The sequence below is a fragment of the Panthera leo genome, chromosome B2 (assembly GCF_018350215.1).
Source record: "Panthera leo isolate Ple1 chromosome B2, P.leo_Ple1_pat1.1, whole genome shotgun sequence".
NCBI classification, from domain to species: Eukaryota; Metazoa; Chordata; class Mammalia; order Carnivora; family Felidae; genus Panthera; species Panthera leo.
This window is the reverse complement of record NC_056683.1, coordinates 67,466,883-67,482,105: the sequence shown is the minus strand read 5'-3', so window position 1 is coordinate 67,482,105 and position 15,223 is coordinate 67,466,883. Positions and strand designations below refer to the sequence as shown.

The 15,223-nt window shown below is 36.9% G+C and overlaps 1 protein-coding gene across 11 annotated transcripts in view; it reads left to right on the top strand.

The window, feature by feature from the left end:
* The window catches only part of FILIP1 (filamin A interacting protein 1), a 301,024-nt gene that overhangs the window by 268,542 nt on the left and 17,259 nt on the right, over window positions 1–15,223 (top strand). For all 11 annotated transcript variants that reach the window (XM_042939194.1, XM_042939193.1, XM_042939188.1 and 8 more), the window contains one exon: window positions 11,479–14,284. In XM_042939194.1, coding sequence (XP_042795128.1) covers window positions 11,479–14,284 — 2,806 coding nt within the window. The remainder of the gene's footprint in view (window positions 1–11,478; window positions 14,285–15,223) is intronic.

Here is a 15,223-nt window from a genome sequence, read left to right as displayed (position 1 = left end):
GTGTGGTTGTGCAGGTTATAGCTTGCCATGGCACCTATCTAATGAAAGAATAGGACTGAAATCCTGTTCTCATTCAGAGCATCAAGCCAGGCAGGGACTGTTTCTCTAAGGAGGGAAACCCTTATCTAGTTCTCTCCAAAGGGTCATATGGGCTGTAGTCCTGATAGCAGGGGAATGGCATTGGGAACCACTTCCTTCAGTCATATCCCCATCCTTGGGTGACCCTCAGTAGCCTATGTTTAAAGCATAAATGGTACTTTTTACATAGCATTGCAATTTATTTTTTTATTACAAGTATCTAGTATAGTATTTGACAATGGTGGGGCACTCAATCCATCTTTGTTGAATTGCTGAGTGAATTAATAAATCATGGTTACGTTTCTATGACTCAGGGAGCTTCATACTAGAGTGTATGATCAGGGAGCTCCTTCTCAAATAGTTATTCTCAAATATAGGCCTCCTGATGGGCAGCAAACTATCAGAAGAAACAGTTATTTCTATGTTTAAATGAGCAAATGACAAATAATTCCCTAGACTTTAATTTCTACTATGATTAAGAGCAAGTTACTAGTAATATACAAAATGATTTATTTTAAAATATAGCGTTTTTAAGTTTAAATTTGCATGTTATTGGGTTTTTTTTAAAATGTTTATTTATTTATTTTGAGAGAGAGAGGCACATGTGTGTACGAGCAGGGGAGGGGCAGAGAGAGAGGGAGAGAGAATCCCAAGCAGGCTCTACACTTAGTGCCGAACATAACATGGGGCTGGATGCAGAGCCAGACGCGGGGCTCAATTTGGGGCTGGATCCCACAAACTGTGAGATCATGACCTAAGCAGAAATCCGGAGTCAGACACTTAACCAACTGAAACACCCAGGCACACCTGTCAGATTTTCTTAAAGACTAAGAGGGTATTTTCCAGTGGAGTCTGGCTATTACCAAATGCTGGCAACATGTGCTCACCTGGTAGTAGGAAATCCCAAAATCTTCAAGAAGAATAATTTATTATCCACGATGAGCTTTTCATGGTTTTCAGTTGCTACCATCTGTGCCTTTTAAAGATAAATTACTATTGGTTAAACTTCATAATCAGTTTAATTTGTTATGGGTTGTTGGGCTGACCTGCAGAGGGCCAATAATGCATATCCTTAGTTTATGATTTTCAACAGCTAGACTTCAAGACATGTCATTAATGTTCCCATTCTAGAGCAAGATTATATCTAATCCTCTCTGATGAAGAATAAAACTTCATTTGTGATAACTTGACCGGTGTGTGTATGTGTGTGTGTGTGTGTGTGTGTGTGTGTTTGCATTACTTGGATTATAACATCAAAGTAAATGTAATGAGAGTCCTAGATTATTTTTAAATTTATAGGCTATAGTTTTATAATATAAAATCATGTGTATAACTTTAGGGTCTTCACTTGCAAAATAAAAGCAGTTCATAAAAACTGCTAGCAAAAAGTTTACTGATTATCCTTTCTTTTCTTTCAAATTTTTATCACCAATTTCTTGAGAATAGGTGAGAAAGACCTCTGTCCCACTCTACTGGACCTGGGTCAAAAAAGTGTGAGATCAGGTGTTCCACAGTACTGCTGGTTTTCACAATAGGGAAAAAGTAAAAAGTGTACAAAGCCTTTTGTAAATTCACCCCCACTACTTAAAAAACACAAAAGAAAAACAAAACTTAAAAGTTTGTGTCCTGCTGTGAAGGATCTGCCATTTACTTGTACATAAAGAAAATGATTATCTAGCACTCAGAGCTCAGGGCTGGGACTAGGGTGAGGCAAATGAAGCTATCACCTTAGGCACAAAATTTAAGGGGATATCGAATAATTCAGTAAGCAAGATACACAATATTTTAATGCATTATGTTTTAAGGTACAAATCAATGCAAAAAAAAATCAATGATGAATTAAATGTCAAAATTTCAAATGAGGACAAGATCTAACAACCCAGCCTTATTCACCTCACCCTAAACCCATTCCTATGCAGGATATCAGGAGGTTAGATTAATTCTGAATAATTATTATAATAGACACCATCTTGAGGAACTGGGGCAATTTATGAAAAACTAACACTTCTTTCTGAGTCATTTGGTAAAACCATGTCCTATCATGTTACCAAGCTGCTTAGCTCTGTTCTATGCTCTAGCTGGGAAAAAATGCATGTGATTAAAGACTTCTAACTGCATGCAAGCTTGACTCTTTTGAGGTTCATTCATCTTTAATTACTATCATGCCCTTGCTAGTTTTAACCTGCCTTTTCTCTTTTATGAGAGAGAGGCATACATACAGGGGGAATTGAAGAAGAATAGGAGAATAAAAATAGTGAAAGGGAAGAGAAATAGTGAGAAGGGAAATTAGCATGATCTGGCTCAGAAACAAATGTAGTTAACTTTTAAAATGACATCAGCATTTCAAAATGGGTTCCAGAGAATTAAGATGGTAACAAGTGACATCTAAAGAAAGCAAAGAGAAAATTGCTGCTCTGGGGCTAATGCTGATAAATTTGGAGAAATAATAGAAGTGAGAGTATAAAGAAAGTTGGGGAAAAGAACCTGTGAAATCTTATATGGTTTACTTTTGGAGGACAAGGAGTGAGAATCGTTATAGTCAGGTGTGGCCCTGGGTTTTTAGGAGTACAGATCTATAACTATTCTAGGAAAGGTGTTTGTTTGTCTCAAGGATGGATAACCAGGATAAGATTTAAAAAACAAAACAAAACAAAAAAAACCTCTCATTTCCCCTCTCCCCAAAACAACAACAAAAATTGTACTTAAAAGGAAAGATAAACTCATAAATACCTGTGGAACAGAACACAGCAAGGATGCTTTTTTTACCATAAGTTTGACTAAGCATCAAATGTATCCCAATGAGGAAGAAAAGGTAAAAGTCTCTAATATGCTTAATTTTATAAATATGGAAACGAATGGAAGAATCACCCACAATTACAGACAAATATGAGAGATACATGGAACTGTAAAGAAAGTAAAAATTATGACCAGATATCAAAGGAGTTGAAACTTGGTGTGGGAGGGGGGAGGTAAAGATCTTAAAGGGGGTTAAAAAAACTTTATTATGGAAAATTTCAAATATTTACAAGAATAAAGAGAATAATGTAATGAATGCCCATATATCTGTCACTTAGCTTCAACAGTTAATTCATGACTGGTCTGGTTTCATCTATTCCCATTGCCCTGGGTTTGTTGTCTTTTTTTTTTTGGCCCTGGATTATTTTATTTTTATAAAAGTTCCAGACATATCACTTCATGCATAAATATTTCAATACATATTTCTAAATGGTAAGGATTCTCTTAACAATATCCTTACACTACCTAAATTTAGTAATAATTCCTTATAACCTAATTTTTCCTATTGTTTTAAAAATAGCTTAAATAAGAATCCAAATGTATTATAATTGGTTGATACATCTTATAAATTTCTTTTAATCTATAGTTTCTCCTCCCCCACTCTTTCTCTTCTTGCAATTTATTTATTGAAAATACTAGGTATTTTATCCTCTGTAGTCCCCTACATTTTGGATTTTTCTGATTGTATCATCACAGTATCATTTAGTATGTTTCTTGTCCATGTCTTTCCTTAAACTAGTAAGTAGTTATAGGGGCTTGATCTTATTCAGGTTTATTTTTTGGGTAGGAATATTTCTTGGTGGAAGTATGTACACATGTATACAATGTTTGGCTAGCTCTCTTCAGAGACATTGATGAACATTACCTACATCCATCATTTCTTTGGATATTGCAAAATAGTGGTCTTCTATAATTCTTTATTCATTAATAATGGCATTCTATCATTATTTACTAACTAGATGATTTCCATAAAGAAAAACAACTTTAAATTTAAGTGGGAACATGCTAATCTTACATATATATATGTAATCTCATATATATATACACACATATATATATACATACATACATATATACATATTATATACATACATATATTTATACATATACATACATACATACATACATACATACATACATACATACATATATACATATTGGGATTTGGGGTGGGTTTTTAAGAGTGCCTTGAAATAATATTAGGACTAGAGGTTTTCTAGTACCTGAAACATGTTTACCCCAGAACATGTTTTCCTACCAGCTTCCCCAACCCTAGCTGAAAATGTTAGACATCTTCTCTTTAGTGTTCCTACCTCTGCTTTCACATCTTTCTGCCTTAAGCTTAATAATAATCTATTTTATGTTTTCTATTATATTTTAAGTCACTCTCATAATATTAGTTTGCAACTTTTTTTCCATTTCTCTGACATTTGGAACACTTTCTAGGGCCTTTTATATTCTTTTTATTGCTACTTTTTTTATTGAGATATAATTTACATAAAATAAAATTTACCAGTTTTAATTACACAAATTGATGCATCTTGACTAATATATATACCATAAACAATCATAGAACATTTGGGCTTATACTTTTAAAGTCTTCTAGTTGAAAATAGTTAAATTTCTGAACATTTGTAAATGGTAAAGTCTCAAAATAAAAAGATCATGGTTTCATTTAGTATGAAAAGAAAAATGAGGAACACACTTAAGAATAGTTATTAAGAAAGACAATAGAATTCTGAAAATCTATTAGATTGTGTATTTGTCTTCCTTTCATCCTTTAAACAGGATAAAATGCTTGTTGAAAATTAAGAACTTGCCAAGAATAAATTTGATTTCAGGGTATCAAATGCCTGTAATGCTGATGAGAATCGGGGTACTAATTCATCTTAGTCTTGGTCTTCTGGTTTGTTTCCTTTTTATGCTAATCTTCCTAAAATCAGGGCATGGTTGAAGAATGGCAAGATGGGCAGAGAGGAGGTGGTAAGACCAGTTGGCACAAACAACACCTACACCCTTTCATTCTACTCCTTAAATAGCATAATTACATGGCAACGGTGCCCAGTAATGTAAAGCAAATGAATTGTTTAAGTACAGTGACATTGTAACTATTAGGAAATTGTTTGAAAAAGGAGACATAACCTGCCATAGTCATTATCTATTGTGAATAGTTATGTGGTGATACTTTTGAATGCTTGTTTAATATAAAAATGAGGATTTCTAGATAGAAGGGGAGAAAAAAAACCCATCTGAAGTAGAAGGCTAAATTGACTAGGGAGGGAGGTAGATGAATGGAAAGCAGTGCTCCCTTCCTTTGGCGCTCCAGTGTTGCTACTAGTATATCTCCCTCCTCTTATCTCTCCTGCCAGACATTCACTAGCTCCTCCTCATTCTTCCTTCTTTTTTTTTTTTGGAATATTTATTAATTTGTGTGTGTGTGAGAGAGCGTGTGCATGCGCTCAAGTGGTGAGGGGCAGAGAAACAAGGGGACAGAGAGAATCCCAAACAGGCTGCATGGTGTCTGTGCAGAGCCCAATGCAGGGCTGGAACTCACGAACCACTGTGAGATCAAGACTTGAGACAAAATCAAGAGTCAGAGACGCTCAGTGGACTGAGCCATTCAGGCGCCCCTCCTCCCCATTCCTTTTTACCCCTTAATTTTAGGCATTTCCCAAAGTCTTTTCTCTATCTTTTACTTTTTCTCTTTCCACATAGTTTCTCCTTGGAGATCAAATTTATTTCCACGTCTAAGGCACTGTCACCACCTCCTCCCTCCACTTACTGAAATGAAAATCCAAGAATTACCAAGCTTTAGCACTATACAAGTTTCTATGTAGGAAGGGATGGGTGACAAAAGAGCCCCAAGACCTCCAATAACTTTCTTTCTTCCTGAGGCTTCTCTCACTTTAACTACTACTATTCCTCCCAATAGACTCCAGACGTACACTGCCCCAACATTCTGGTCCAGCTGTGGGTAAAATACCTCCTCTTGTTTCTCTGCAACAGAGGTTGGAAACTTTTCTTAAAAAGAACTAAAACAAGCAAGCAAACAAAATAAACAAAGAGCACACCAGAACCTATGAGAGAGACACAAAAGCCTTCCTTTAGTCTGGTCTACAAAGTATTGGTTAAGGTTCTAATATTCCCAGAGGCACTTTATAGGTTATCTAGTGGTTGTTCATCATCTGGTACTAAAGAGAGATATTAAGTGATACCTTCCCATCCACACAGAGAGGGCTCGATCTCTCAGCTTTGGTTTCCCACTTAGGAGATAACACCTCTTTCCTAGGCAACCAATGACTAGAATGACCACAGTCTTCAAGAAAGGCCACTGCTCACTAGATCAGAGCCACTTGTCGTCTAATAACCACTATTAATATCAAATTACTGGCCCAATAACAGCCACGATATCCATTCAGCAAAAATTTATACTCAGTATTGTGAGGGACTTTAGTTCACACATCTCTATAGAAGATGACTTGAGCTGTATTTCTAGATCAAGCTTATTTATTCTTTCATTTATCTATTCACTCACTATTTTTTGAGCACTTCCGATGTATCAGGCATTGTGCTAGGGGGCAAACAAGACAGACATGGCCTGTATCCTCATGCAACTTGTGTTAACAAAGTCAAGGGGTGCCTGGCTGGTTCAGTTGGAAGAGCATGAGACTCTTGATCTCGGGGTTCTGAGTCTGAGCCCCATGTTGGGTGTAGAGACTGCTTAAAAATAAAGTCTTTTAAAAAGTTGTAAGTTGATTAATGTTATAAAGGTTTCAGGGTATTATGGGAGTCTGTAAGAATGTATAACTTAATCAGGTTGGTCCTGCAAGGCTTCTGGAAGAAGTGACATTTAAGTGAAACTTTGGAAGGATGAAAATCAGCTGGATATTGTGCCAGAGTGAATGGAGGAGTGGGGAGGAAATACTAAGCAGAAGGCACAGCATATTTAAGGAATGTGAGCAGCTTAGATAACAGGGGGAAAGACTGGCTTCAGAACCTGCCAACATGGTCAGGAATCAAATCATGCTAGGCCATGTTATAGATTTTTCACCTCTATTCTTAGAGCAACAAGAAGGCATGGGAAGTTAGAGTTCCATTATAGCCTATGATTATATTTAAATTTGGGTGAGAGTAAGTAATAATAATTATTATAATATAAACATAGCCAAAAGTACACTTGTTATGGACCAGGCACTGTTATAAGTGCTTTTCCGTATATTAACCAATATGCATCTCACACAAACCCTATGAATCAGGTACTATATTGATGCCCGAGTTATAAGTGAGGGAAGTGAGGTATACAAATAAGTTATATAAGTTGTCCAAGATCACACAGCTAACAAGTGGCAGGGCTTGTGAGGAGATCCATTAGGAGGCTGTTGCAGAATTATCAGCAGAAGATGCTCAAGGCTTTGGACAGGAGTAATGACAGGAGGAAGTCATTAGGGTAATGGGGTTAAGATGTTAAGATGAGCTGTAAAATTTATAGGATTTACACCAAAAGTACTATATTTCTAATTGCTTGGTATACTGGAAAAATTATCTCTATGGAAAGAACATTTAACATGAGATCTACCCTCTTAATTTTTTAAGTGTACAATACAGTATTGTTAAGTATTACCTGGTACACTTTTAAACTTGACTATCTTGCTATTACCTCAATTTTCTACCAATACTATTTCTCACCAGTTTTTCCCATTCCTGTTAAAGGTATTATTTGTAGTTGTGCAGATTAAAAGCATCAAAGTAATTTTTTTCAATTTCTCTATCCCTTTTTCCTAGCAAGTGAACAGTCACAATGCCCATGCCAGTTACCTTTTGCAAAGTCTTCACAATTCATCCCATCTTTCCCATCCCCAGTGTTCTCCCTGTAGAAGTTTAAATGCAAGTCTGTTTGCACAGAAGGTTATTGGCAGGCTGTCCTGACTGAGTCACACAACTTTACCTTGGTTATGGATCTAACCCTCAGCTAAATCAAAGCTGTAACTGAATTTTGGGAGAATGCAGAGAATGGGCTGTGTATTGCTGTAAGAGCCACTTTAACTGAGAGATGGGAATAATTTAAGAAGTGATAGAAGAGGGAAGGAGAGAGCTTAATGGGACAAAGAGAAAGGGGAGAGAGAGAAGGAGAGAGAGAGAGAGAGAGAGAGAGAGAATCACAGCTAAGAGGACATGAAAAAATGTGGTTTCTTGGAAGCCAGATTCCTGCGATGGTCATGCTCTAGCTCACAGAACTTCCTACTCATAAGAGAGCCTTCTACTTTTCTCTGGCTGAAAAGTTAATACCCCAGGTTTTACACCAAAGTTACTGAAATGAAAATATTTACAGTGTAAACACAAAAAGCATGGGACAGACTTTTCAGATACATACTCTTTAGTTCTTATATTTATTTTTGTGTTTTATTATATCTGTGTATAGAGTCTGTATGTCAGTCACTTTACTTCTACTATCTCAATTTTGAGAACAATTCTATGAGGTAGGTATAACATCCTTGCTTTACAAGTGAAAAAACTGAGGGTCAAAGAGTTTCAGCAATTGGCCAGAGGTTACAGTCAGAAAATGACAGAGCCAGAATTCAGATGCAGCTGTCTGATCCCAAAGCCCATGTTTTAGTTACTCCAACCCACTGTCTGTAATAGCATAGAGGCATAGGATATTTAAACAAATATCTTTAGAAATTTTAACATTTTAAGCTTAGAGTTGAAAGCACTGATGTTTTCAATGAATTACTTTTGATAGTCTTGTTAAGGCTAAGGAATTTGAAAATATCCCCAAAATTATCTCCCACTCTATAGTTCTGTGACATTATTTCAGTTGTTTTGACTTCAAGTAAAAAAGAAGATGATCAATAAAATTCTCTTTACACGTGTAAGAACCACACTTAATGAAGCGATTACAGTATTACTCATGTGAACCCAAAGAATTTGAAAACAATCTTTTTCTTCCATTGTAAGAATAAAGTCATAATGGGTTTGGGAAATTATGCATTTAGTTAATAGATGCTTAGACACAAGGATATGTTTTGTAAAAGTAAATTCCATAAAAAATCTTAATTATATCATCAGAATCATTTCTATAATAATTCTTTAACACTGCAAATAGCTTCAATATATGTTCAGTCATTTCTTGTACAATGCAATGTGAGACTATTAGCTTCTATTTACTTGATTAACAGCTAATCTAGTCATAAATATGAAATAAATCACTTTAAATAAGTAAGGTGCAAAATATATTGAAAGAATAAAATATTCTTAAAACAAATACAGGTTGTTTACAACTTGCTTCTCTGATATAAATATTAATATTAAGAAGCATTCTTATACTATATAAAGTAAATATGATTATTTTATTTTATCTTATTTTTTATTTTTTAAAATTTACATCCAAATTAGTCAGCATACAGTGCAACAATGATTTCAGGAGTAGATTCCTTAGTGCCCTTACCCATTTAGCCCATCCCCCCCCACAACCCCTCCAGTAACCCTCAGTTTATTCTCCATATTTATGAGTCTCTTGTTTTGTCCCCTCCCTGTTTTTATATTATTTTTGTTTCCCTTACCTTATGTTCATCTGTTTTGTCTCTTAAAGTCCTCATATGAGTGAAGTCATATGATTTGTGTCTTTCTCTGACTAATTTCACTTAGCATAATACCCTCCAGTTCCATCCACGTAGTTGCAAATGACAAGATTTCATTCTTTTTGATTGCTGAGTAATACTCCATTGTATATATATACCACATCTTCTTTATCCATTCATCCATTGATGGACATTTGGGCTCTTTCCATACTTTGGCTATTGTTGATAGTGCTGCTATAAACATGGGGGTGCATGTGTCCCTTCAAAACAGCACACCTGTATCCCGTGGGTAAATGCCTAGTAGTGCAATTGCTGGGTTGTAGGGTAGTTCTATTTTTAGTTTTTGAGGAACCTCCATACTCTTTTTCAGATTGGCTGTACCAGCTTGCATTCCCATATGATTATTTTAATTCCATTTTTATGGATAACTGAAAATAACTATTAAAATTGGTGCACGTTATGAAGGGGAGTGGGAGATACAGGCTTCCAGTTATGGAATGAATCAGTCACGGGAATAAAAGGTACAGCATAGGGAATATAGTCAATGATATTGTAATAGTGTTGTATTGTGACAGATGGTAGCCACACTTGTGGTGAGCACAGCATTATGTATAGAGTTGTTGAATCACTATGTTGTGCACCTGAAGCTAATGTAACTTTGTAACTATACTTCCATAAAAAAAATTGGTGCAAATTGATTCATCAACACAAGGATGGTAAATAGTTATTCTGGTGTATTTATATTCCTACTTTTTTAATGCTATACATAAACACCATAGAGAAAATGTATTTCACACATGTAAAACATAATAATTCCTGTAGCATAATAATTCCTGTTATATTGATAGTAATTGATTTCCTCTCAACCTAGTTCTCTATTTAAAATTTTTGTTTAAATCCAGAAACTGAGCCAAAATTCTGTGCCAGTTCTTCATTAGCTAGTTTATGTAGATCAGCTTTCTATCAGAAAGCTTGTCTTGGTTTGTTCCTATCAGGTGATAGTTGCATACATAATTAAAAAGTCCCAAGGTTCTTTTTGTTCTGCGCCTTCCCTTTGACTTAAAATAAAATTATATGTATATATATATATATATATATATGTATATATATATATATATATATATTTAATGTGTATTCATTTTTGAGAGAGAGAGAGAGAGAGAAGACAGCACAAGCAGGGGAGGGACAGAGAGAAAGGGAGACACAGAATCTGAAGCAGGCTTCAGGTTCTAATCTGTCAGCACAGAGCCTTGACATGGGGCTTGAACCCACGAACTGTGAGATCATGACCTGAGCTGAAGTCGGAGGCTTAACCAAGTGAACCACCCAGGTGCCCCATAAAATAAAATTACATTTTGAAGTCATAAGATGTAGAGGTGAGGAGCAAGGATTCTGGATCCTGAGGATCCAGAAGGATTCTTCCTGAGTCTGAATCCCAGAATTGCCACCTACTGACCGTGGGAATGTGCAAGAGCCCTGTCTCACATTCCTTATTGGGATGACAGTAGTAGTACATGTCTCAGAGGATTGCTGTGAAGATAAACACATAACACACATTGTGCTTAGAATACAGAAAACACTATTTAAATAGCCACTATTATTGTACAACCTAAGTGTTACTCAATGGTTATGTTATTGAAGTATAATACATTTGCAGAAAAGCACTCATAAGTGTTCAGGTTAGTGAAATTTCATAAGCTGAACAATCCTGTGTAACCAACACATAAGTCATGAAACAGAAACCAGTACCTGAAGAGTCCTTTTCATGCCCACTTCTGGTAACTACCCCTCCCCAAGGGGAACAAATAACCTGACTTTGGATTAGTGTCCTTAATGACTATCTGTTAAAGCCTTGATATTGGAGCAGTTGGTAGGTATTTATTGTAATAGCATTTCACTTTTTATTTAATATCTAAGACAAACTTTTTTTGCTGATGAATTTTTTAATATGTATAAGAATAAATATATATGACATATGTATAATATAATAACAAACTATAATATCTTAATATATTTTGTTTCCTAGGTTGAAAAAGCTCCTTGAACAAGAAAAGGCTTACCAGGCCCGAAAAGAAAAGGAAAATGCTAAGCGACTCAATAAACTAAGAGATGAGCTTGTGAAACTCAAGTCCTTTGCACTCATGCTGGTGGATGAAAGGCAAATGCATATTGAACAACTTGGCCTGCAAAGCCAGAAAGTACAGGATCTTACTCAGAAACTGAGGGAAGAAGAAGAAAAGCTCAAAGCCATTACTTCCAAATCCAAAGAAGACAGGCAGAAACTGCTCAAGTTGGAAGTGGATTTTGAACACAAGGCTTCGAGGTTTTCTCAAGAGCATGAAGAGATGAATGCTAAATTGGCTAATCAAGAGTCTCACAACAGGCAACTTAGACTCAAGCTGGTTGGCTTGAGTCAGAGAATTGAGGAACTGGAAGAGACCAACAAAAACCTTCAAAAGGCAGAGGAAGAACTTCAGGAATTAAGAGATAAAATTGCCAAAGGGGAATGTGGCAACTCCAGCCTTATGGCTGAAGTGGAAAATCTCCGGAAGCGCGTGTTAGAAATGGAGGGTAAAGATGAGGAGATCACTAAAACTGAATCCCAGTGCAGGGAATTGCGGAAGAAGCTGCAAGAGGAAGAACACCACAGTCGGGAACTCAAACTTGAAGTCGAGAAGTTACAGAAGAGAATGTCTGAACTGGAGAAATTGGAGGAAGCATTTAGCAAGAGTAAATCTGAGTGTACCCAGCTACATCTAAACCTGGAGAAAGAAAAGAACTTAACCAAAGACCTGCTAAATGAGCTGGAGGTGGTCAAGAGTCGAGTTAAAGAACTGGAATGTTCTGAAAGTCGATTGGAAAAGGCTGAATTAAGTCTAAAAGATGACCTTACAAAGTTGAAGTCATTTACTGTGATGCTGGTTGATGAAAGGAAAAATATGATGGAAAAAATAAAGCAAGAAGAGAGAAAAGTGGATGGACTCAATAAAAATTTTAAGGTGGAACAAGGAAAGGTTATGGATGTAACTGAAAAACTAATTGAAGAAAGTAAGAAGCTTTTAAAACTGAAATCTGAAATGGAGGAAAAGGTGTACAATTTGACAAAAGAAAGAGATGAGTTAATAGGTAAACTGAAAAGCGAAGAAGAAAAATCCTCTGAATTAAGCTGCAGTGTTGACTTATTAAAGAAGAGACTTGATGGAATAGAGGAAGTGGAAAGGGAAATAACAAGAGGAAGGTCTCGAAAAGGATCTGAGCTCACCTGCCCAGAAGATAACAAGATTAAGGAACTAACACTTGAAATTGAGAGACTGAAGAAACGCCTCCAACAATTGGAGGTGGTTGAGGGGGATCTGATGAAGACGGAGGATGAGTATGATCAGTTAGAGCAGAAATTTAGAACTGAGCAGGACAAGGCTAATTTCCTCTCTCAACAACTGGAGGAGATAAAGCACCAAATTGCCAAAAATAAAGCAATCGAGAAAGGTGAGGCTGTGAGTCAGGAAGCAGAGTTGAGACACAGATTTCGGTTAGAAGAAGCTAAAAGTCGAGACTTAAAAGCCGAAGTACAAGCTCTTAAAGAGAAGATCCATGAATTAATGAACAAAGAAGATCAACTTTCTCAACTTCAAGTGGATTATTCTGTCCTTCAACAAAGATTTTTGGAAGAAGAAAATAAGAACAAAAACATGGGGCAGGAGGTCCTCAATCTGACCAAAGAGTTGGAGCTTTCGAAGCGTTATAGCCGAGCTCTTCGACCCAGTGTGAATGGGAGAAGAATGGTGGATATTCCTGTGACGTCAACTGGAGTGCAGACTGACGCGGTGAGCAGTGAGGCGGCAGAGGAGGAAACACCAGCAGTATTTATACGGAAATCCTTTCAAGAAGAAAATCACATCATGAGCAATCTTCGACAGGTAGGATTGAAAAAACCTATGGAACGATCCTCTGTTCTAGATAGGTATCCTCCAGCAGCAAATGAGCTCACTATGAGAAAGTCTTGGATTCCATGGATGAGAAAAAGGGAAAATGGGCCCCCAATCACTCAGGAGAAAGGGCCTCGAACAAATCCCAGTCCAGGGCACCCAGGAGAACTGGTCCTTTCACCAAAGCAAGGCCAGCCTCTGCATATTCGAGTGACACCAGACCATGAGAATAGTACTGCAACTTTGGAAATAACAAGCCCAACATCTGAAGAATTTTTTTCTAGTACCACCGTCATTCCTACCTTAGGGAATCAGAAACCAAGGATAACCATTATTCCATCGCCAAATGTCATGTCTCAAAAACCAAAAAGTGGAGATGCTACTCTTGGCACAGAACGAGCCATGTCCCCGGTCACGATTACTACATTTTCTAGAGAGAAGACCCCAGAAAGTGGAAGAGGTATGTTTGCAGACAGGCCCACATCCCCCATTCAGATAATGACAGTGTCTACATCAGCAGCACCAGCTGAGATTGGAGTCTCTCCTGAATCCCAGGAAATGCCCATGGGAAGGACTGTCCTCAAAGTCACCCCAGAAAAACAGACTGTTCCAACTCCACTACGGAAATATAACTCCAATGCCAATATCATAACCACGGAAGACAATAAAATTCACATTCATTTAGGTTCTCAGTTTAAACGATCCCCTGGGACTTCAGCTGAAGGAGCAAGTCCAGTTATTACTGTCCGACCTGTCAACGTGACAGCTGAAAAGGAGGTTTCCACAGGCACTGTCCTTCGCTCCCCTAGGAACCATCTCTCATCGAGACCTGGTGCGAGCAAAGTGATGAGCACTATCACCATAACACCGGTCACAACCTCATCTACTCGAGGAACCCAGTCAGTGGTGAGTAGAAGAGGCTCCAGAGTGGAGGCTGAGGGAGGGAGAAGTGACTTGTGAGAATCACCCAGTGCCCAAAGTACAACAAAAGCACATGCCTCTCGCTCTACCTGAGCCCACTAGCAGATGTTTCCTAGAGGACCAGCTACACCAAGACATGAAAATAAAAAGTGGCCTAATGTTTTAATAAATTGAACTCATTTTGAGGGAAAATTTCTTTTTTTTATGTAAAGTATGAAGACCCCCAAAATTCTTGCAAATATGGCCTCTTTATAATGTCAGCATACGATAATAATCAGGTTTAAAGTTTAGTTTTTTGTTTAAAATACTTTTAAAAATGGAGACTGAGGGGCGCCTGGGTGGCGCAGTCGGTTAAACGTCCGACTTCAGCCAGGTCACGATCTCGCGGTCCGTGAGTTCGAGCCCCGCGTCAGGCTCTGGGCTGATGGCTCGGAGCCTGGAGCCTGTTTCCGATTCTGCGTCTCCCTCTCTCTCTGCCCCTCCCCCGTTCATGCTCTGTCTCTCTCTGTCCCAAAAATAAATAAAAAACGTTGAAAAAAAAAATTTAAAAATGGAGACTGAGAGAAATGGTCAATATGCAGGAAGAATTAAAACTGCCTCCTGGGTTATATTTCTATAACCTAAAATATTCAATATATGGTTATGTATGGCCATAGTCATATTTTTTTCCAAAAATAAGATTAAAAGTTCTTAATATTAACTTTTTTAAAAGTAAAAAAAAAATGGGTTTATATGTCTAAGCACTATATTTTATTAATAGTATCTTTCAGAGAGCAGATGCTTGATAAATATTTATTTAATAACTAGAAGGCTAAATGAGTGATTATGAAAAAGCATGTCTCAGATATAAAAACCAGAGCTTAAAAATAAATTCTGTTTTTAGAAATACTTCCAGTGATTGTCTTCATTTACTTGGGACAAATT